At 39.8% G+C, this 25,160-nt stretch overlaps 2 protein-coding genes across 4 annotated transcripts in view; one reads left to right on the top strand and one right to left on the bottom strand.

Moving 5' to 3' along the window:
- Positions 1-6,341, bottom strand: part of cnksr1 (connector enhancer of kinase suppressor of Ras 1) — a 29,217-nt gene extending 22,876 nt beyond the window's left edge. For both annotated transcript variants that reach the window (XM_034119342.1, XM_034119430.1), the window contains exons 1-3: positions 6,107-6,341; positions 4,771-4,928; positions 1,669-1,871 (exon numbers count right to left, since the gene is read on the bottom strand). In XM_034119342.1, the coding sequence (XP_033975233.1) occupies positions 1,669-1,871; positions 4,771-4,928; positions 6,107-6,158 (413 nt within the window). In that variant the 5' untranslated portion in view covers positions 6,159-6,341. The remainder of the gene's footprint in view (positions 1-1,668; positions 1,872-4,770; positions 4,929-6,106) is intronic.
- A 6,407-nt stretch (positions 6,342-12,748) lies between these two features.
- rps6ka1 (ribosomal protein S6 kinase a, polypeptide 1) overlaps positions 12,749-25,160 on the top strand; it is a 45,489-nt gene continuing 33,077 nt past the window's right edge. For both annotated transcript variants that reach the window (XM_034135733.1, XM_034135664.1), the window contains exons 1-2: positions 12,749-13,314; positions 19,507-19,551. In XM_034135733.1, the coding sequence (XP_033991624.1) occupies positions 13,252-13,314; positions 19,507-19,551 (108 nt within the window). In that variant the 5' untranslated portion in view covers positions 12,749-13,251. The remainder of the gene's footprint in view (positions 13,315-19,506; positions 19,552-25,160) is intronic.

Raw genomic sequence — 25,160 nt, 5'->3', positions numbered from 1 at the left:
CACTGCCTGGGTTTTGGTTGAAGTGAATCCAAATGCTGCTGCGTTTTCGCGTTTGGCTCATTTACCATCCGAAAAACACGTTGTCTACCTGTCCTGTACCACTTGTTATGACTTCTCTCTCTCGCGTATTCCGTTAAGACCCACCCCATCTCACTCCTCGTGCTGAAACCTACCAAACAGAGTAGGGGCGGATCTTCACAGAATACGTTTGGGGAACAAAATCAAGCTTTTTAAAAGGCGAGTGGATTTTGGCAGGCAGTGAGTGCGGACCAACGATTGAACGATAACAAGAACGGCTCTCACAAAGTAGGACTCGGTTCCCCTCGTTCGTACCAAAGAGCCGTTCAAAAGAATCGGCTCGTTCGCGACCGACACATCACTAACTTCCACTCTCAGTACATTGCCACTTTCCGAGCAGGAAATGCACGCAAATACAAGCCTTTATATTTTTAAGGTACAGTGCCACTTTCTGAACCATTAATGAATGCTTGTGTACATAAAAACGGCAGGCAAAACCGTTTTAATGTGTGTTTCCTGTATGGCGAATACAGCTGCTTTATTTATGTCTATATGAAGTTGTTGTGAGTGTGGAGGGAGCAGCTACAGGTTAGCTTAGCCTAATCGATCAGTGCACTACGAAGCCAGTGCTAGACGGTGAACTGTCAACGGGGGGAGCCCCGCCGGTCATTATCGGCCGATATTCACTCTTAATAGTTTGATCGGTGCTCTCTATAAAGGCCGTTCAGGAGAGCTGGATCTGATCGATATGGACATAAAAGCGAGTGAAGTTTTAGCGAGCTGCATGAGAAACTGACGGGCTGTCAGGAGAGAGGGAGGGAGAGAGGAAAAAAGAGATGATCCTTACTCCCGTGTTATTAGCCATATCCGGTCATAGTCCGGTAATTACCTGCTAACGGAAACTCTGCTACACAATTCTTCTTCTTCTTATTATTATTATTATTGAAACATGACCGGTAAGTTTCAAATTTGTCCGGTAAAATAAATTCTGTCCACGGAAACCCTGCTCCGGACAGCGCAAAATGCGTATATGAAGTGTCATGAACGCAATAAATCTACCCTCGTGGGGGCGCGCTCATGTGATTGGCTTAGAATAAAGGAGACATCTGATTGGCTATAGATAGAAAAAATTACAAGTACGAATCGGGTGACCGTCAGGGGAGTCTCAAAAAACCCACACACGAATGCACAGCGATCCATGCACAGAAAGCGGTTTGTGTTTGTAGGTGCAGCGGTTTTAAACGGAAAACAAATATGTGTGGATCAAAAATACATATGTAAAACTTTTTTCTGTATTTGGATTTTATTTACATGTATATGAAACGGAACACATTTGTGTGTGCATTGAAAAACACAAGTGTGGATCCGGAAATACAAGTGTGAATCCTTTTGCGGATCATGAAATACAAGTGTGAATCCTTCTGTGTGCATGTGTGTATTATGAGACTGTTCTGAGCCCATATACAATGGCTAAACCTCTAAATAATTTTAACCCACAGCCATTATTGTTGTATTCAGTAACAACATCTACAGCCTGTCTGTTTGCATAATAAACAGCAGAGAAACTTTCCTGTGTAAAAAATACCTGCAGAAAGAATAGCATTTCGAGTGCTGTATATATAACGGTTAGATAACTCCCTCTTTACCAACCTGTTGAGCAAAGAGAAGAGTCCTTTGGCAGATGTGATGAGCTCCACTACCATCTGCAGAATGACAGCAGGCAGCTTGGTGGTGCTGCGGCCATCGTAGCTGTTGAGGCGCCAGCGGCCCTGGATGCCCATCTGGAGGGTGTGGGCCACGGCACGCAGCTTCTCTGTCAGGCTGCGGAGGTTCTCACCGCCCATTCCATACGTCTGGAGAGCACACACACACACACACACACACACACACACACACACACACACAACATTTTATTGCTAACTTAAAAAGCATTAAATGGTTTGGGACCCCAATATATGTCCGACATGCTGCTCTGTTACGAGCCACCCAGAGCTCTGAGATCATCGGGGGCTCAGAACTAAACACACCGAATGCTTTTAGTTGTTATGCTCCCCACAAATGGAACAAACCTCCAGAAAACCTGAGGTCTTCACCAACGCTGAGTTGTCTTAAGTCAAGGCTAAAAACACTACTTTTTTCAGCTGCCTACCCAGAAGTCTTTTAACTTGTTTTAGCACCTACCGTATTTACAATGTTGTTTTTAAACTATTCTGTATCTCTTTTGTGCATGGATTTTATGAATCTGTTATTCCATTATGTTAATGTATTGTGTTCCTTTCTGTTGTCTTCTTATTAAGTGTTAATGATGATGTAAAGCACTTTGAATTGCCTCTGTGTCGGAACATGTGCTATATAAATAAACGCACCTTACCTTACCAAACACACAAGTGGATGGTTAAAGGTCCTTTCCACTCCTGGAATACTCCCACAATGTCATACATAATCTGGGATGATGGAAACATTAGTTCCTCTCCTCCAACACTTCACAGCATGCAGGGGTCAAGTGTTTTTGAGATACGATTGCAACATCGCTTTTCCTGTAACCCCTCTAAAGTACACTTCTGAATTAAGTCAAAAATGCAGCTCAAAACACGTCAGAGAATGCCCTTTCAAAAATCTGTTGTTTTTATAAGCGGGTGAAGAGAGAAATCGTGATGCTGACTAAATTGTCTTTCCTTTTCTCTTGTTACTAGATATGGAAAGCTATGAAAAAGTAGTGCTCCTTACACAAAATACAGTATTTGTTACTGTAAAATATTCTTCACTACTTTTAGTATCATTTTCTCTTCTAAAGAGCTACATGACAGTCAACTTAAAAAATGGTCCATGACATCGATGTAGATAATGCTGAAACAAAAATCTTCTTAAACAAGTTATAAGTTATATTATATTAATATATATATAGTGGTATATTGAGAAACTGAGAGGAAAACATACAGTAATATTTGTTTTGGCATATCAAATATTTGATAACTCAAGGTAAAAAAAGACACATTGCCACAGAACACTTCCCACAATGGTCTAATACACCCAGAAAATGTAAAGGTAAAGGTACCATATTATAAACAGTATATACCTGTTAAGTATAATTTAGTAAATGTTTTAAGATTGATATCCCAAACTAAGCTGCAGTTTTGTTGCTGTAAAGTAGGGCGTTATAATGTGTTTGTTATCATGATGAGTGCAGATCTAAAACTCAGTAGAGTATAATATGATAGGAATGAACAAAAGCTTCCACAACAAACTGTAGAACGGGATAATGTAAATTGCACGTTTTGTTGCTGTAAAGTAGGGCGTTATAATGTGTTTGTTATCATGATGAGTGCAGATCTAAAACTCAGTAGAGTATAATACAATAGAAATGAACAAAAGCTTCCACAACACACTGTAGAACGGGATAATGTAAACAGAAGAACACAAAGCTTCTCTCTCTACGCCTGTCATCACAGTTTTCTGACCAGCTGTGGGAGACATGACTCTTTACAACCACAGGAGGAGAAGCGGGTTATTGTCGTGACCGACTCATCGGTGGTCAAGAGGTTCGTACCGGTCAGGCTTTGTTGTTGCACATCAACCAGCCGGAACAATCCTCCACCATCGAGTGCCCATGAATTTTTCATGGCCTCGCCGACATTGTAGTCAATGATGTAACCGTGTACTTGAATGTGTTTGATCTGTTCAATGTGAGCGTCTGATGGTTGTACACACACACACACACACACACACACACACACACACACACACACACACACACACACACACACACACACACACACACACACACACACACACACCAAGATTCAGACTGGACATCTGTGTATGGGTTCTTCTAATCTCATTTTACTTTACAAAAAATCATTTCAAACCAGTGCAGTTATTTGAATACATACAGTCACTCATTCATAGACTTTGCTTTAAACTGTCCATGACTATTCTAATCAGTATAACAGGAACTTCAACAATTCAACAACAAGCAGTTTAAGCAGCTTGAGCTTTAGCCTCATGTTCACAGACTGTTACAACATCAGATCTGGAACCTGGCCTGATACTGTCCGGCCCAATTAGTCCTTTCATTGAAACAAAGGCCATTCTGGAAACAGGCCAACCCCCCCCCCCCACCCACGCACCAATACAACTGTTTAAGAATCCTTAACCTCCCTTTCCAAATTGGACAGGGAGGACAATTAACAGCAGAAAAAACAGGAGAGAAAATCAAAGAGGAGGAGGAAGTGGTTTTTTTAGAAGACTATTATCTCCCAAGTTTTGAATATTATATGCTGTGGTTGCAGTTATAACATGACAAGTCCTTTGATGTAAGCTTGAAAACTAAATTAACCATTTTAATATGATATGCACGACTAGAGCAATTTTGATATAAAAGGGGAGTGCAAAGGGAAGCAATGAACTCAAAAGTGCTGCTTGTTGCTAAGGGCTCTGAGAGTACTTCACTGAAGCAGGACTTTTATGGCAATAGGAGGAGTTGTGTATTCTGGCTGGGTTTGCAAAAGATTGTCCAATAACTGCTGTATCCACTGTGCAAACAAGAGCAGGGTCTTTAAACAGTGTGATGATGGAAGGAAAAAACACTCTGTACTAATATCAGAACAAACAAGACACCACAGCTAGAACAGAAGATGACTGCTAGGTAAATATCCAGAGCACATCCCACCTCACTAAATACGTTTACAACATATCCACAGCAGTAGATACACAGAGCACTGCTATAGACACACACACATGATTTTGACTCACCAGAGAGCAGAGTTTCTCCACAGCCTCCAGTATTAGCTCCTGGTGTCCAATCTTATATACGCCCAACTTTTCCAAGTCCTGACAAGTCAGCTGGAGCAGATCCAAACCCGACAAATGCCATTCGGAGATCGGGTACTGATGCAGGGGAGCATCCAGACCTGGCAGCAGGACACAAAAGCAGACACACTTTAGGGCTTAAATGACATGCAGCGCATACGTATAAATTAAAACCACACACAGTCATAAAGTCACATGTGTGTACAGGCAGAGGCATGCAGAGGGAGCATGGACAAACAGATGTAGATCAGAGGGTTTGTATCCTGAGTTAGGTATGAAGCATGAAGACATGCTCCACATGTTGAGCGCGTTTGAAAACAGTTAAGATGCGTCTGTGAAAACTGGCATATAGAATTAACTTGTGAAAAGTGTACTACCTATATGATGATGAAATAATAATCAATGTATCATCTTAACTGTAGGTTTTTGATGTTACAAAATAAAAGCACCAATTGGCTGTGTTATGACATGTATAGCCAGCAGCGAAAGAAGTATTCAAGTTATTTACCCAATCAAAAATGGCAATCCTGCACTTGACAGATACTCATTGTACAGTACTAACCCTACATTGAGTAGTGTACATAGGTAAAAAGCACGAGCAACATAATATGTTTAAAGTATCAGAAGTAAAAGTACTAAAAAGTTCCAAAATGGCCCCTGTCAGGTATATTTATGGTTAATTATTATTGACATAATAAAGCATTAATGTTGAAGTTGGTCCATGTGGAAACATTTTTGTGTGTGTGTTATGCATTATATTTTATACACTGATTATATGTTTTGCAAGTAAAAAGTTCAATATTATCGTCTGAAATGTAAAAGTATAGCTAAACAACAAAAATACTCAACATGTAGGCTACCTCAAAACTACTTAATTGAGTTTATTTGCTTAGTTACGTTCCAGCATAGGTGATAATTGCTGACCTTTACTGTAGGCCGATATTCTAGTAGTAATACAGTGTTCCTATAAAACAGCGTGGGAGCATTAGACTATATATACTATCTAATTATAACCCCCTGGGCTAGAATACAAAAACCATCAGCACGTCCCATAACCATGTCCACTGTTTATACTAAAACCACCTGAGTTGTTGACAGTGATCAGATCAACACTCCTGTGGCTTCTCTCTCAGCTCAGGCCACTTCCTCATTCCACCTCCACCTTTCACTTCCAAGAGGATTTGCGTGACACTTCTATTCCTGACTTAACCGTCCGAGCCAAAGGCGATCAAGGCGTTAAAAACAACCCACAAACACCCCGCCGCAGTATGTTCCTCACCTTGGAGCCACTCGCCGACTCTCTCCTCGCTCCACGACGTTATAGGCTCCATGCTCGGAGTCCTGCAGCAGTCGTTCGTTCACTTCCAAGCCGTCCTGGCAGACTTCTACCTCTTTGGGCTGCTGGAAGAAGGAAAAGTTGATCCTGATTTGGAGTCGGACGATGACGAATGGCACTCCCTCCCACAGGTACAGGTAAGAGTCCCCCACCCCCCTGCTGTCAGCCAATAGTGCGGAACTGTCAGGCTCGACCAGGAGCGAAGACCCCTCCCTCCTTCCAAACCCCCCACCCCCTCCTTACCTGGAGGAGTAGAAAGGTGCTGCAGCTTTAAGGATTCATAACTCATTGTTTTACTTTCATGTATAATCACGTCATGCGCAATGGAAATGCGCAAGGCCCAAAGCCTTACATTTGGAGGGAACACAGGTAGCAGCAACACCTGTACCTGTACAGCATTATATATTCCACTACAATAACCCTGCAATACTACTGTTTAATGACACTTTAATCAAAAAAGTCCACTTTAGCCCTGTGGTCTCATTAAGTTTTATGGTTGCATTTGACTCCATTCTAGTGAAACTACTACCTATTTGTATGAATATGAAAGTACAGCCTACCCAACTCAGTTATGATCCCATACAAGAAAAATACATGGAATTTCTGATGCAAAGTCTTAGCCTTATGGTGCATGAATTGTCACGAGACTTAAGGTAATATATAACATGTTCTCCAGACCAGACATAATCCTCTTTGCTGGTAAGGCTGCTCTCGGAAATGTTTTTCTATTTTATCCTTTACACTTTGCTGAGCTCTGTGTTCCAAAACAAATATCGTATGAACATTTCTGCCTGCTGAGTTTTTTTAAGTATCAATGTTTATACCAAAGCATGCTAACCTATTCAAGGTTCTTTGTGTATTTACATTTAAATTTGGTGTAAATAATTGTCTTTAGTATTCTTTTTTTTAATGCTAAATTGTTTCTTAAAAATACTTTCATTTCATGATTTTATTATCCTTATATATTTCTTTTTTTACCTACTATAGCAACTTATTTTCTTAGATTGTTTATGTTTGCACCACCAGATACCAAAGCAAATTCTTTGTATGCGTAAACGTACCTGGCAATAAACTTGATTCTGATTCTGGAGGAATGTATTCTTGAATAATTTACCCATCAAACAGAGTAAATGACTAAATAGAGTAAATGATATGGTTTGTCGTATAGACAGCTTTCCTTCTTAACACATTATTATGTATTCTCCATAAGCACTGCATACTAATCCAAACAATCACTGTCCCTGGAGTTCAAAGTTCCTATTATTCCTCCATAAAATTCCATAATAGGTCTTTGATCTGCAAAGAGAGTCATACAGTCTAGGTCATAAAAATACTCTCCAACTAATGTGCGTAGATGATCAAAATGTTACTTTTGAACAACTTAGAAGCAGTGATTGTTCCATTCATGCTTATGACATCAAGTTTAGCTCTTGAGGGTTTTCTGTGAAAGAATCAATGCTTTGAGCTTCACTTGGGAATTGTTGTTAATATGTCATAGTATAAATTACACAACAGTCTCCAACTAACCCACAGTTGAATGTTTCCCTACAAGGAAAGGGCAACTCCTGATGAAAAGGCTGTATTCATCAAAGAACTGCCCTCCGATATCTGGCACCCCCTGCTGTTATTCTCTTTGAACAAGGGAAGGGAGAGAGGAAGGGAAAAAGTCAAATATATGACAGACGACGAAATGGCTCAGTGTTACCATGCATTTATTCTTTATGACAATATTTTTAATTATTAAGATGATATCTGTGTTGCATACAAAAGGCCTGGAATATGTCAGGCCTTGCAGAAGAGTGGTTTGTGTGAGAACGTTTCCTAATTTATAGCTGCTTAACATATAAATGGTTTGACTTTGAATATGATAGAAATGCAGTTTTAAACAGTATGTGCCTAATCATTTTACCATCAGTCATGCATAAGTGAAAATGGGTTTTGGTCTTTGTGAATTCTCCCTGAATAGCTTTTGATTTTCTGTTGCCTCAAGATGTTCTCTGCTGAAAGGAATTGAATGTAACAGATCGCTTCACTGGTCTGGCAAAATTGAGCCTATGATTTATAGTGGAAAATCAATGGATTGCACAATCGTGCCATTTTTTGCTCAAGTCTCCAGCACTTCACTGCACTTGGGTCTACAGTTGTTTTTTCCCGGTGACAATATTGATACAAGTTTTTCTACTCTCCTTTTTTTCCCTTATTTTCCCACCTTTCCCAAAACCAAAACTTTTGCTCATGTGCATATTGACTTTTAATGTTAGAAACTCTTTACGATGGCCCGGTCCATTCTTCAGTGAAATGCAGTAACACAGTGATGCGTTACTGTAGCTTGTTGGTGCTGAACTCCTCAGAGATTCACAGACGAGGAATCAGTGGTGTAAAGTAACTGAGTAGATTTACTCAAGTACTGTACTTAAGTGCTTGTACTTTACTTGAGTAATTCCATTTTATGCTACTTTGTACTTCTACCCCACTACAATTCAGAGGTTGATATTGTACTTTTACTCCACTACATTTACAAAGTACCTTTAGTTACTTTGCAGATATATTAATGATAAACAATTGAATCAACCCTTAAATAAGACTTTAGGTTAACTTGGCTTAAACTAAGAAGCTACCCTGCAGTATACAAAGTTATTAAAACTAGCTGCACCTTTACCAGCTTTGACAACACTGTATCAATAATTATATCAAAACATATGATATTATTATTCTGAAATGGGCCAATCTGCATGATTATTACTTTAACTTTTGGTACTTTATGTATGTTTTGATGCTGACTTTTTCTACTTTCACTTGAGTAACATTGTGAATGAAGGACTTTTACTGGTAACAGAGTATTCTCTGGTACTTCTACTTCTACTTAAGTACAAGATCTGAGTACATCTTCCACCTCTGCCAGGAATAAAGCAACGAAGATGCATAATAAACGAATTAAAAGAACACATGTTTATGCCAGTGTGAAAAGGCTTGATAAAGTAAGATAAAAGGAAGAAATCAGAGAAAGCATCAGTAATAAAAGGACAGATTAATGTCAAGATGCGGTTTCAACAGGCTGCCATCTGGAGTATGCATCCATTTCCATTTTAATAGCACTGTTTACGGCTGTGTGTCTCTAGACAATAGGGGACTACCTATTGTATGAATCATTGTTTGTCCCTCTGCGTTCTTAACATCACTCTGTCTCCTCCACTTTTGTGGTTTCAACAGAAACTGAAAACTGTGTTTATCAGTAGTGTCATCTTTTCACAAGTGTTTTCGATTTGCATTTGTATAGCCACACCTTTGTGGCACAATATTGGATCAAGTTTTTTGCTGCTCTCATTTTTTTCCAGATAATGAATAACACAAAATAAACAGTCTGCTTATGTGTGTAGACCTTTTTAATTCTTTACAATAGCTATCTATTCCTCAGTGAAAGACACAGTGCTGCGTTGCTGTAGCTTGTTTTTGCTAAACCTGGCCTCAGATGTGGTTGTCTGTTAGGACCGTGTGCCCTGCCCAAATACCAGAGCTACAAATTCAAGCCTCAACATGCTGTTCCTGTACACCACACCTATCACTACAGTCGTAAGATCATGCAGTCAGTAGACTCTGTTATACATCTGATCTGGAGCTGAAACAAGATCGTACTCCACCACTAAGGAGAGAAAGAGTCAAACTAAAGTGCTTCTCCGTTCTTCTTTACCAGTAATGATATTAAAATCCCCCTTCCAGTCCGCTTCTCTGACGAATGATAATTCTACTAACATTTTAACGCTATTTCTTCATCATCTCTGTACAGCACAGAGCCAGTTTTGAATAGCCAGTCAGCAGGGATTGGATAATTACCCCTGCCCCACCGTTGAGCAGCTAATTAATTTGTTCTGTGCTGCACCCCCACGGATGGCGTTGATCCCTGCACTGCAGACATGAGCTCATCAAGCTCAGCTAAGATTGGAATAATTATTATCAAAGGTCTAAAAGCAATGTTGTGGAAACCTGACACTTCCACAGCCTTAGATGTATACTGAAATACTGAGATTGCATTAACTGTAAATACAGTATTGTAGAAGAAAATACCACGTCAATTAGTTTTACCATGCCATATTTACAGTATCTGCACCACTATCACATTTGAAAGACAGAAACAAATAGTAAAATAAAACGAGACACATAAATCAAAAGCAATACATAAATACAATAACAAAGATGCACAATATGAACACAGTTTAAAATATACACAAGTCTGGCAGTGGGACTGAATGAAGTAAAAGAAAAGGCATAAATCAGAGAAAGCAGCAGTAATAAATGAACAGAATAATTTGAAGAAGCTGTCTCAGAACAGAGTGCCACTTTACGACCGGAGTATGCATGCATTTCCATTTTAATACTGTTTACGGCTATGTGTCCCTAGAGAGCAGGGAACGACATATTCATTGTTTGTCCCTTTGCATATTAACATCACTCTCTGTCTCATCCACCTCTGTGGTTTCAACTCAAACTGAAAATGAGGTTAAACAGCGCTGTCATCTTTACATCAGTGTATCTAATTGCAGTTTGTCACTTTGGGGACGAAATCTATGCCATCTTTTTTGTAACAGCCCAGCACACTTCGCTCCTGCGTTAATACAGTTTAGCTCCATTGCACATGCATGCAAGCAGGACTGAGTCACATTACCCATGATGCTTCTTGTCAATCCGAAGGTAGGGGGTAGGGTATCCCTGGAGTCTCTGTCGCTGGACGGGAGACACCTCTGAGTCACCGCTGTCGCCTGCTGTGATGTCACTGATGCATCATGAAGAAGAGATTCCCTGCAGTCAAAATAGCAGCTACAAGGTCAACATGTCAAAGTGGTTCTGATGGGGGTCTGGCCTCATCCTATTCAATGTATTGATTTTTGGAGATCATCAAGAGGGTATAAAAGAGATTACCCTCCCATTCCCGGGCCTCCTATGATAACTTTTAACCCTTTATCCTATTTGTATTCGTATTCCTTCACTTCTACCCCAGGATCAATCCAAAAGAAAACAAGCATGGTCCTCCACACAGCTACACTGAACAACAAACAGTAGTATAGCATTATGGGATGCTATGAGTGATCCCTTAGCAGCTGCTTATCCATCATCCAGACAAATCAATGGTTAATGTGAGCTTTGGGAGGGCAGAGACTTTGAATATTACATACAATGTTAGAGTGATGAATAACCCTCCCCTGCCGTGTTGTAATCTTCACAGCCTGCTTCCAACCCTTTGGTGTTATGGATTTGTCAGAAAATGAATTAGCTGCATGTGAACCTTAACAGCTCTCTCCCTATATATTGACTTTCTTCTCCTTCCATTTTGAAATGGAAATGTGGAGTAAAAGGTGCCAACAAGCAGGCATTAAAATAAATCTGTAGCATCACTTCAAAAATATGAATCATGTAAGCATGTTATATGTGCAGGGATACTAACATGTCATATTTAGATACGGATCCATGAATAGGTGCAAAAGACAAGGTGTTGCATGTTAACAGCTTGGAAGCAAAGTCCAAAAGCCACAGACGTGTCCAGAACATGATATGCAATTATAAAAGATAGTAAAAGGTTTTCGTCTCCAGAATTGTTTAACCTGTCACAGAGCTCAGACTGGTATTTGTACAGTAGGTCTTAGAATAAATAGGCTTCCTCAATGCAGCTTTATTTTGTGTTTAAAGTCATTTACCAACAAATCCATCAAAAGACAGGTCCCAACATCATACTGATTAATTGTTATTTTATGATTCCATGACGTGCAATGCCTACATTACCCTAATTTGAATGAAAAATGGTGTCCTTCCCATCCACTGTGGTTGATGCTCTGCAGTTGCCAATAGTAACCGAAGCTAGCCAAGAGCAAAATCCACTCGGCAGTGAATGAAGCAGAGAAGTGTTGGGAGGGTGGAGGGCTGTATTATATCACTGAATACTTCAAGGACCATTAAAAGAGTTCTTGTCAATGAAAAGTGTGCTTCATCAATGTGATGTCCGAACAGAATAACAGCACTAGTCACGACCCGGATACTAGACATTTTATTTCTTGTGTAATCTATTATGTAATTCTTTGCAACAATGTGTGTTGTTTTTAGACCTACGTAGAGGAAGTGGTGGTGTAGGTCTACACTTACTGTGCACTATTTGTATATTGAAGAAAAGTATTTTTTATATATATATATATTTGGGAAAGGCAAACATCAAAAGTTGCACACTGCAATTCTATCGTTTGTGATTAGTCTAAATTGACTACACATTATGCATCCACAGCCTAGTGCTATTTGTCTGCCATTCATTCACATTTATTAGCCGAATTGAGTGACTTTAAGCGAGGAGGATCAATTATGATGCACCTGCAGATGCATCACAAGTAGCCTATGAGAGAAATCAGGCCTTTCATTAATAGCAGGCTCCTGTCTGCATTACGTATTTGCAGTTCATCTCTCCGCCAGATGATGGCACGATCAGACCTGGGCGGATCTAGTAGAAGAGGGGGCTGGCTAAAATCCTGCAGGAGTCTGCCAATCACAGCTCGAGTTGGAGCCTGCTCGTACTACAGAGCCACACTGAGGTCTCGGCGCGCATCGCACACTGTTGGGACCTGGGAGAAATCACAAGGGGAGGAAGCCGTGAAGATCTGATACGGCGTCGATTTGCCAAGACAGCACGGACTCTGGTTAATTCCTTCAGGTGGCACGAGCCTCCCGCACGGGTCTATCCGGACCGCACTGCAGCCTGGCTTTGCTCTCCCGCCTGTCAAACCAAAAATCCTGAGTATAGCCAACGCGCGTACCTGAACGGACAAGAGGGTTTGTTTGGTTCATGGTGTTTTCAACTGGATTATCACTTTCGATAGATACAAACAAGTGGCCAGCAGCCACCGGAGTCAAACCCAGGGATTACAATTGTGTGTAAAGCCTTGGTTACGCGTGCAGCGTCTGCATGCGCGCCTCCTTTTCAAATCAGAGAGCAAAGTGCTGATAAACCCACTCCACCTGGACTTTCGACCTGAGGAAGGAGCTTCTTGGTGAACTGCAGTTGACAGGAGCGGCACCGACCGAATTGCTACTGGGAAACTGAGAATCCTGCGAAAATGCCTCTCGCTCAGATCGCGGAGCCATGGCCCACCATGGAACTAGTGCAGCTCGAAACGGAGGTAATGAGAGGTGAAATATGTCGACGCTATTTTTTGCATGCATTGTTTGACCAGTTTATTCGATTGAGTTTGATTGGTTCAGGTAAAATGGCGCACAAGGTGTGAGCACCTTAGCCCTCGATTCAAGGTGTTGCCACTTTCTGGAAAAAGTTATTCAAACTATAGCCTTCATACTTAGCTGGGGGAAATAGACTCAATTAATAATTCATAATGTATGTTAAGGGTTTTACATTAGAAATGCAAGACATGATCCCATAAATAGTTTGTCCATTACACTTGAATCCCACACTTTGGAGACTTTCCTTTTTATGACTGACAGTCCTGACTATCTTAGGGAAAGTTTAATTGTAACCTCTTCATGTAAGAGTTTTTAATTGGCACCCAAAGTAGATTACAGAGTTAAATTCTGAAATACTTAACTTTGTGGGCTTTCACTGGAGCTTTAGGCCAACTCCATTTAAAAGCTCCATCAGCAGAGAGAAAAACAACCCGTGTGAACTAAAGGAAATCTCAAAAGTATTCTCACACATGTATCACAAACTAAAAAAAGGGGTACATGCAAGCTCTTCGTTTGCTATGTGTACTTTAAGTGAAAGTAATGTGTTGCAGAATTACTCTTTTTTTTCCTTGTTCTTATTCTAAAGATGTACAGTTTATTTAACACCCACTCTTGTGCCACCAGTCTCATGCTGTGGCAGTGTGTGTATCCTCTGCACAGGTGAAAAACTGCTTTGTGTCTGAATACTACACAACAGGTAGAGGATGACACTGTTGAGCATGGAAAGATTGAATGTTTTCCAGAGCTTTTAGGGTAAGGGAAGCGATAGAGATTTGTGATGCTTGTGCATCCAGACCCCTTTTATTCTGATGGCATTATTATTCATGAACTCTTCAATTGGCTCTTGAACAGGCTGGTTGCTTAGTGAATATGCATCTATCATATTATGGTTATGATGAGCAGACAGTGGCTGCGCGGATGCAATCTGTTTCACATTTGGCTACACAGGTTTCCAAAAAATCAGTTTTCCTCGTTTCGAATACAATATCTGTGGGTCATCTAAGGAAATCCTCAATTGAATTACTCATTAGACTAAGCAGGTGAAGCGAGCTGTCATGGCAATGTTTTGTATGTCTGATCTCACTGATAAACAGCTAGGCACACAATATAACACATTGTCCTCAATCAGCTGTACAAGAGATCAGTCTGATTATAAATTAGGCTTATTTTCCCATCTCTCTGTCCAGATAACCTCTCTTTGATGATGAAGCTGAGGAAATAATTTCCAAGAATGTAATGAAAACTGAGTTTCCTCATAAAATGTGAGGCCTAATTCATGATAGACAAGTACCTGTTACGCTATGCAATTAATCAGTAGAGCACTTCCACTATTGGGGAAGTATACAATACATTCTTTATTGTGCTCTTGCAGACACAGTTAATTGAAGATCAGTCAGATGTTATTACCGGTGCTTTTATAATGAATGAGTCAACCTTCAAATAGTGCAGAAAGAAGCAGTTTTACAACACTTGTTCAGTTTTTTTGTTCACAAACTCTACTATTTACAGAATTCTTCAGCATATGAGTTGGCTGAGTAACGTATAACAGCTGAACAGATGGTGTTGCGGAGCTGTGAAGAGTGCAGGTTTATTACTGTAAGAAATACCCTGCCTTGGGAATGTGTAATGGTCACACATCTTTGGTAACCAGTGTGTGAGCTCATTGCTAAAAATAGAGTATAGTTATCAGCCTATATATATATATTATAAGGAGAGATTACTTTTGGCTGCCCATGTCCACCAAAATCCAGTATCTGTAATTGATTTGAACGCACCAGTCACAGCCAGTCAATGTGGGATCTGTGCCATTTATCTCTGTCACCAACCTACCAGCCAGCTGCACCCTTGGGTTCCTGATGGCGGAGGGCTCAGATTGATTGAGCAGAGAGAGCGACTGAGTCTGGAGGCGTGCCAGCGAACATGTTGGGAGAGTCAAGCGGGTGGCACAGCCGAGGGTCTGCTTGTCATACAGACAGATGGGACAGACACTGAGACAAACTTTTGGCAGATTTGGAAAATAAAGGACAGAAGATACAGAATCCATCAAAGAAACCATTCTCTTCTGCATTTATTCAAACAGAAAGTGTGTTGTGTTTTGGCAGCTGATGGGAAGTTTGTTTCCCAATCACTCTTTGTGCAAGTGCTTTTGTTTGGAAGGTGTCATGAAGGGAACATTTGATATAGTGGCTTTTGTAGTTGAAGCTGGTGCAAAGCAGGCGTTCAATGAATAGAGCTATTCAAATTAGTTGGATCGAGCCCTTTTATTCATCATCAAACCATATCTGTTATGAATTAACTTCTCAGTGAATCATTTCTGATAAAAGCACTTCAACAAATAATCACCATTCTGTCCCAGTTGAGTCACTACCACCTGCATTGGCCATGAACGTTAGTAAAGTTCCTGCAAAATACCTGAATCATGCTTCTGTCAGTGTTTAGTTGTTTCAGATTTCCTCCAAAATATTAATGGATCCAAATCCTGTAAATGGAAAGTTTAAATGTTTTAAAAGTGGACCAGTACCCTATGTTTATCCATAGTCCGTGTATTACCTACAATAGATGGCGGTTGGGGATGCTGGTCTAGCGCTGCTGATCTGATTTTTTTGTTTTGTTATTGAGGGACTTTTGTGAAACTATAGAAACCACCAATAACGCACATTGACACAAACTGACTGACCATTGAGGCAGCAGTAGATTAGCAACCATTGTTCTGCGAGGTCAAATTATTGTTTCTGTGAAAGGATATAGTGGCTTTGAAAAGAGCATAGATAAAGCTTTAGTTCCCACTTGGAAAGGGTTAGCTGACAGCAAGGTAAATGGGTAAACAAACAAAGCAAACACTTGAACTTCATCTTTGATTTCTGCTTGTTTTTGTATCTTGATGAGACCTTTTTAGCTTGTCTCTGTCCACAACCTGTGTTTTGTTCAATTCGATTTTGTTTGATGGCCACTAATGAATTTGTTCTATTATATTAATTCCTAATGCATTATTTTTCCTTTCAGCCTCTCTTTTTATTGCTTTGAACTGAACTGGCCACTTAGCTTTTCAACTTGAACTTCTATGTGAAATCTCAGCCGTATAACATTTTCAATCGATTGGCATCTAGACCCCAGTCCACCAATTGTGGCATAAAGTCATATACATCTATTGTCAGAGGAGAAGAGACCTAGCAAACTAAAAAGAAAAAGTTGCCTCAAAGAGAGACAGCACAAGCCAAGACGTTAGGAGCAGGATTGTACAAGCCTTGATGGCGGAGGAGAAAGATTGCTTTTCTTTTTTCGGCTATTACGTAACAGGCCATGTAGAGGAGAAAGTAGGGTTGACATAAGGAATGTGTGCCATGTTTGCAAACCAGGCGTGGTCAGCAGTGCACACTTTAGTACTTGTGTGAGTGTGTGCAAGCTGTGTATCACATTTGTGCTTTTTCTCTTTTGTGTGCGTGCATGCAGGTAAAGGTTTAGCTGCAGCTAATCTGGGTGTGACGTGTTGAACACCTGAGCAGAGCTGTGGGAGTGGAGCAGGGCTGAGTGGGCATGTGTTAACAAAAACCTTTGCCTGATAGCAGCCCTGAGAAAAAAAGTCTTTCTTTTGAACTTCAGAGTTACAAGTTAACCTTTGAGTGAAGCCAAGACGGTGTGTTTGCCTATGTTGGGAAGGAGCCTTTTTGCAGATATTAAACTAGACTGCTAGAAATACCGCTTGTTTATTTTCTGGCATTGACCTGCTGTCAGTTCTCACTGGCGGGTGAGATTACAAGAAGTGTACACAGATAGTAGCACATGCACAGACAAAGGAATGGTTATTGTATTTCTTAGTTGCCTAGTTACAGGGCATTGCTGCTCTAATCACGCTGTTAAAACACAGATTTATCTATCAAACACACACACAGCGTCAGCGCTCTGAGATTGTTTAACTTGCCTAATCATATAGGAGTCCTGTGAGAAATTAAAAGGTTTTCCGTCTGGCTCTGTCGGGTTTAATACGTTGGTCTATAAATCTTTTTACAGCATGCTTGTGGCCTGAAATGTCTTCCAGTAAATTGTGTGCTTATTGTATCGCATTTTTCTATAAGTGTATCTGCACAGTATAGTTCATGCACTTCTTGGATTGTTTTCTAAGTCACGTTTGTTTATTAACTGCTTCTTCTTGAGCATATGTATGGGTGCATGCCTGTGCTCTCATTCAGGAAGCCCAGGGGAGGGAAAGCACCATTAACTGGGCCACTTGGATCAACCATGCAAAGCTAATGAGGTTGAAATGTGTTGAGCAGCAACGTCGGGAAGGGATTGTTGACCACACACACAGAAACTCAGACAGTGTCACTTACACATTTAAGATTCACACCATTGGCTTCACAGCACTGAGTTAAAGAAAGCCTATCACACACTCCTGACTAATGGCATATGAGTAGAGAGGAAGGGAAGAGTAATTATGTGGACTGATTTCGATTTGAGATTGAATTTATCTGCAAGGCCCATTGTTACAACACACACTGGACTTCCTCTCCTTTGAAATGACTACTCCTAAAACACATCTGTACATGACTTCGAACTGCACTTGGCCGCTTAATTGTTTCCATTTCTCCTGTCACCTCACATTATAGCTTTTATTGCTTGCACAGTTTTCCCAAATGTAATTACCTCTCTTGAGATCATGATTAAAGTCCAACCAGATGAACTATTGGTTTATAAAACTGCCCGAGGTTTTTCCTTTTGAGTATACAAGAGCTTATCAAAGCCGCTTCCTTGTCATTGCCTGTGCTTCCTTTTATGTCTTGCACTGCTGTATAGCCTTCTGTTTAGTGTTTGATTGTTATGGCCACTGCTTGTCATTGTGTGGACTGCCTGTTATATTTTGTGCAGTCTTGAAGGAAGAGGGAAAAGGGAAAAGGGCTTGGAGGAAGGAAGTGAACATCAGGGTCGCCCCTCTATAAGGGGAAAACAAAGTGAAAACGGAAAAGGGGGTTGGGTAGTTTTTTTTACGATGTTCTCACACTTGGCCAGAAAACTTGACTTTGATTTCTTTGACAATTGTTAGGGGTCAGTTATCATCCAATATTTATGTTCATGTTAAGGTCAATGTACTATTAACAGGGATTAGTCAGACTGTGTGTTTAAGGATATTGTATCGTAGTCTTCTGTAGCTCTGCCGGAGCTTTACCAAATCTGAGAAAAATTACTTGGCTGAACTCGGCTTGGGATTGATGAATACAAATGTATAACAGTAAATATGAATTTCAATTTTTTGTATTATCTGTAAATAAGAATTTGGGCTTATATTTTATTTTATCATAACAAAATAGGACCCATCACATACACTGCACATTTTTTTTTTTTTAACAATGTAGGTACTATGCTAATGCTGATAATACAAGTCATGATTTGAAACATTCAACCAAAAATTGCATTTGACTTTTAATAGGTTGTTTGGATGGTTTCAGGACTGCTTTCCTGGATCCTATCTTAGTTTAAACAGTTTACACAAAGAAGCAATCTCTTTGGCTAAATGGCCAGGGGTCCAGAGGGAAAACAAACCTCTCCTTTGTCCCAAGTGTAAATTACTACAATCCATTCCCCACACGATTAAGTCCTCTATCTTAATTCCCACCTTACTTATTATTTATTGCGTCCCTATAGACCTTTGATCCGCAATGACATGTGAATCTAATTTTCATCATGATGACCCCTACTTTTAAACAATTATATCATATCTAAACAAAATCACCACTTTCCTCTGCTTACCATTTTCCTTGTCCTACCTGTGTGTGCAACAGAATCATATACACATCTAATTCTGTCACATAAAATCAAAGTTAGCCACCCATTTCTACCATATAATAACATGTTGGTTTTTACAAATAACAATGATTACCCTTTATTTTGCAAGCCGTACCTACTGGAGAACGATGTGCATTTGTGTGTCGGCCTTAGATTATTAGGTTTGCCAGCAGAAGAGCAAAGTGCTGGAAACAGTGGACCACCCACACGGTCTTGCAAATATTCTCTTGTATCTCTCTCTCGCTCTTTCTGTGTCTCACACACACACACACACACACACACACACACACACACACACACACGATATTGTCTCTGTCACACACTCTGACTGTTTCTCACATTTGCTTTCTCAACAGAATGGGCAGAGCACTGCTGAGGATGGAGTCACGCCTGCTGTCAAGGTACATGGCATCTCTGGAACACACATACTCACAGAAGACACACACTCAGACACACAAATGTGACTCAATATTCACGCAGCTTAACATCCAATACATTACATCGAGGACTTAAACGCACCGCATAGCATTCTTTGGCTTTTGTGCTTTTCTATGGAGGAAAGCAGCAGAAGGCAACATTCCATTAAAGGGCAAATTCGTGTGTGATCTTCATTTTGAGTCATCACTGCCAAAGGAAGAAAAAGAAAGACGTCATGCACATGTTTGCGCAAATGTGTGACTGTGCGTATAGTTATTCATTTAGCAGATGCATCGATAGCCCTCAGAGGGCATTAGCTGGCTGGAGTTTAATGTGTTGACTCCCGTCTCAGTGAGGCTGATCGAGCGACAGCCACTGTGTATAGTAATGTGTCTGGGTCAATATAACGGGGCCATAGTGCTCTGCATGTCCTCAGCTGTCCTGTTAACATACAGAGGAAAATACACGCAAGCTTGCAAATACAAAAACACACACTGAAAATCACAGTCAGCCCTTTCCTGCCTCCTGGCTGGCCTCTGGGCTTTATTGTCCTGCTCTGAAACGGGATCCTGCTTCCTCCTGTAGACCATTACTGTCCCGCCATGTAACAGAGGACAAGGAACTCTACCTTCTCGCTTAGCCTCTTTCTTTTCTTTTATCTGCTCTCCCTCTGTAGGGTGATAGAATCTGAAGATCCATTAATATCTGATGGAGATTTCTGATGACTTAGGAGAATCGACAGTATGGTTGAGATCAATATCACAGTATCAATGTCTAAACATATATTAAATGCCTAATGAAAGCAAAATCAATGTTAACAACAAAGTACTTCCATTGCTTATATGAGTTTTTATTACTTATGGTTTAACAGCATTAACTCTATACCAATTTTGATATCCTTTAATGGTCATTTTTTGAGTACCATTTTTTTTTTTTTTTTAAACCGATTTTCCCGAAAATGTCCCCTGTGCAATGTGAGGTCTATGGGATCCTTTTTGTGTAGGATAATATAATGCTGGACACTGTCAATAAAAACAGAGTTAGCAGCTTGTCATGATAAATGTGACTGAAGAATAATGCTGAAAAAGAAAATGCATTGGTCACATCATGGCAGATAACCGATCCGCATAATAGGTTCAAGGTTCTTTATTTGTCATACGAACATAGCTACAGTGTAGTTATGCCGATGAAAATCTTGTGTCACAGGCTTCTCCAACAGAGCAGCACAAAACACAGATAAACAGAACAAATATAGTGCAAGTAAATAGTAAATGGTAATACAAAAAGAAAAATAGTTTTAAAAAAGTGAAATAGTGCAATAAGAGTCTATATGCAAGTTATTTAAATAGGATATATAGGTAAATAGATAAATAATTTTTAAATATTTTTTAAGTAGCAGCCAGATGAATATTAGGGATGTTGTTTCAACTGTTCAGGTGTTTAACAGATGTTGCTTCAACAGTTCAGGTGTTTAACAGTCTTATTGCCTGTGGGATGAAACTGTCCCTGAGTCTGGTGGTTTTAGTCCGGATGCTAGGGTCAGTATTGGCGCTGATACAAGAATATTGGATTTGTACATCCCTAATCATATCTTCACAATATGGCTCTGCTAAAAGTCGATTATATTCAATCATCGCACAGGCCTGGTTAGCGCTGTAATGACATGCGTTACATGTTTAGCTAATTGATTGAGGACTATCGCAGCAATCTGATTGGTTATGTAATCTTGTTAATTAAGATGACCTTCAAAAGGGGTTTAGGGATTTAGTGCCTGTGATTCTACAAGAGAGGTAGCTCATGTTTCACAAACAAAAGGATAGATGGAGCAAGGGAGCATAATATGATGATGCATTTTGACATGCATTCAATGAGAACAAGTCTAAAAAAAAAAAAAAAAGAAGTCTGGCACAGTGAGGCATCGGATCACCAGACCGTTGTGGCACCATGCGGGCGAAGCAGTTGTAACCGGGCGCTATACGGTGATCGATGCCGAGCTGCTGTTTAAATGCTGGGAATTTGATAATGGCGGCTGTTATCTACTCTAGCCATGGGAGTTACCTGGCTCCAGCAGACCTAATGGGGGGGGAATTGAGGGGGAGAGAGGGGGGATAGGTAACGATTGAAGGGAGGGACAGAGTGCCTGCCCTTTCTGGCAGAACTAACGTTTGAACCTGAAATTGGCTTCAAAACAGTGAATTGATTGTCCTCAGCAGTGAGGTATGTGTGTGTGTGTGTGTGGGTTTGAGGGCGGTGAGGTTAAGTCAGCGCTCTGCTCCTGGAGAGGACTTCTGCACCACTAATGAGCCATCTTCTGGTTCTTGACACTTCTATCTCTCTCTCTCACATGCTGTAGAAAAAGGTGAATACTCAAAAGCTTATTACTTGGTTTGTATCACCACCTTTGTCCCTCCCATGGTTTCACTGAGCCATTAACCTGAGGCAGTAGGTTGGCACCATGTCAGACTACTGTTCACATGGTTTCAACTCAGTGACCCTGTCTTTCTTGTCATCTGCTTTATGATAGACGACACAAAAAAATGGAATGAAACAATGTAGAAAGCTGCCTAGGGCTTTAACTAAGGGTCATCATTCATACAGGAGATTATAATTGTTTGTTTTATGTCATTGAGCCTAATTAGATGATTAACAAACAGGGTTTTGTTAAATGATTATAGTAAGAAGAAATAAGAACAAACTACATTTTCCTGAAGTTTATAAAAATAATATTAAGGTACTTACTCTTCGCACTTGTCAGAAGGTTTAAAGGGAGATATTTCTTTATAATGACCACTCAAACGTTTTTTTAAACCAATGCCTCAGAGCACAATATGTTTGCTACTTTTTTTGCCCAAAATGTAAATACATTTAATTCACCTTGGAATAAAACTGAGAAAAATTGTAAATCCTCAGCACTAGTAAAAGTCCTGTATTAGAAGTTAAACGACTTCATTAACTATTTCTCCATTTTATTATTTATTTCTCTGTTTGGCTCTCATCATATCCGTGCAATTTAAAAGAGATAAAAACTTGAAAATAACTTAGATTTTGTGATTTTGCAGTAGCGGTTGGCAGCAAATTGCCTCTTGTTATGTGTATTGATGTGATGATCAGCCAGCAGAGCACAGTAACCCGAGAGGACAATCATCTGATCTGTCTCATCACAGTGCAATGATATTACCCGGCAATTTTCTCTCTGACAATAAGCCTGCCTTGCAGTGGTCTGCTCTCACAAAAGTGTGGAAATGGGCCTATTTCTATCAAAAAATCACATCAACCTCCATGCCCTTGAGGATACCAGGGAGACAGATTTGTTCCAAAAAACTAAAACAATGGATATGACAGTATTCCAGATATAAGTGCTACAGGAAGGCAGAGACATATATCTGAGAAAGAGTGAGAGACTCCGGCTGTCTACCGCGTGACTGCAGGGAAGGGAAAATGTGTCCGCCAAGGAGGCAAAAGTGACCTTACTTGAGAACATGAATCAGTCCAAAAACATTATTTTGAAATTCTTGGAGTGATATTCCAACAGTTTTTTTTAAAGTTTATAAAATGTGTTTCTTAAGCAAAACAGCAATAGATATCTTTTTTATACCTTTCCATTGTTAAGATTTGCTGGTTTTCTCAGTTTTTTTAACATAATTATCAATGGAATATTGTCTTTTTTGAGATATTTGCGACATTGACTTTGACTCCTCAGGAAATTTGACATTTACTTTTTACATTAAATACTTGATTTGTTAGTAATCCAATAAGGACGTCTGATTGATTTTCTCTACCAGAATTGATCTTATTAGGATGATAAGTGTGGATTTAACAATCCCTTTTCAACAGCATTAGAGAATAATTCATGTGTGGGTAGTGAACAAACACAAGACAGCCAACCCCGAAGAAACAGAAGTAGACGTTTCAGAGTTTAAAAATACACCACCATCAGATAGGAGACAAGTTTCCTCTTTCAAGGAAGCAGATAATTTACATTGAGCTGATAAAAGGAAGAAAAAATCCGAGGAGGCACAGAGCTGCTGTTGCTTATCAGTTCAACTCCAGATTAGCATCTGCTCAAAACTGACTGACTACAGACCTGATGAGGCTCGCAGGAGGTGATTCATTCAGCCCTGTTGTAATTAACCCAGCCAAATACGTGCATGCCTTACTTGCACTCTAAATGAAGTGACAATAGTCTCTCTTGTTAATTGTGTTTTTGCTTTGTTAGTGAAGCTGAGTCAGTTAGTTGGTCTAAATGAATTACTTGTGACAGAGATGAGAAGAGACTTTTGGGAAGAAAAACATCCTCAGTCATGAATTATTAAGAATTTATGTAACTCTCTTAAACTCATTTTATCTTCTTTATCAGCACTGTGTAGGTGTGCTTTGTTCTGATTTGATGGAAAATGGGGTGGGAAATTAGCAAACAACCCACCAACTGTCATTACATTTTGATGAAATGTTGCGAAATTGTTGCTAGGACTGACCAACTCTATTTTTAACTGAGCCATGCGCACTTCAAACCAATGACAAATTCATACAGAAATATCATATGTTAAACTAAGACTGAGAACATTTGGCAGGAATTAAGAACATATTTATAGGCATTTTTTAAACATGGCAATCAAAACTTGGCAACCACTTTAAGAAGTTCCTGACTGGCCATAGTTACGATTCAGATGATATTGCACATTTTATACTTAACCCAATGATGCATCTTTAATTTAAGATAATAACCATAATAATATATATGCTTGGTTAACAATAACAAGAAGAGGTCTTTCAGGTCTGATACTTTAATACATATTGTTACAGATAGTATATTTTTTGTACACTTTTTATTCCATCTTTTAGCTATTATTCTCTGGCCTAAAGTGATTGTAATATTCCCAAAGGTAGATTGGCTGTCATGGTTTCACACCAGAGCAGCTGACAGCCAGCCTGACAAAAGGAAAACAGGATTGTAATTGGATAATCCAAAATGTTCTATGTTCCTGTAAATGGAGGACACACTCTGAGAACACGGTTTTTGAAGTTGTTAGGGGGAGCACAAGGCAGCCACTATTCATTATAATCATATATGAAGGAGCAAACCAAAGCTGTCTTGACAAAAAGTGTCCCTGGATGTATCAGAGGGACGTCACAGTTTCTGGGCTCAGTGTGGTCGTGCATGAGGATTAGGACATCATTGGTTTTGGCAAAATGTGAGGCTTTCTCTCAAGGATACTGTTGAGTATTTTTATTTTAACCTTTTCATTGTCTAAAATATCACTGTTTGGAACAACCGGAGCATATGGACTGATGATGTGGAAGTGGATAATGTTGCTGGAGTAGGTTTCAAAGGTTTCTTTGGGTTTTTTACGATTTCCTCTAATTAATAAAATAAATACTACACACTTTTTACTACACGATTACCTTTCTAGACAACATTAGGTGAATTAAAAAAGCATCTCGGGATGAGGTTAACTTAAGGTGGCCTTTTTAATGATGCCTTATAAAGAGTAAAGTATAACCGTATTAAAAATCATTTTTAAGTCCCCTGATTATTCAGCAAATTCTCTATGCTGATTGAAGGTATGATTGAAAGCTTTATTATAGAGTAGAG

This window comes from Trematomus bernacchii, unplaced genomic scaffold (assembly GCF_902827165.1).
Source record: "Trematomus bernacchii unplaced genomic scaffold, fTreBer1.1, whole genome shotgun sequence".
NCBI classification, from domain to species: domain Eukaryota; kingdom Metazoa; phylum Chordata; class Actinopteri; order Perciformes; family Nototheniidae; genus Trematomus; species Trematomus bernacchii.
This window is presented reverse-complemented; position numbering and strand designations above follow the sequence as displayed.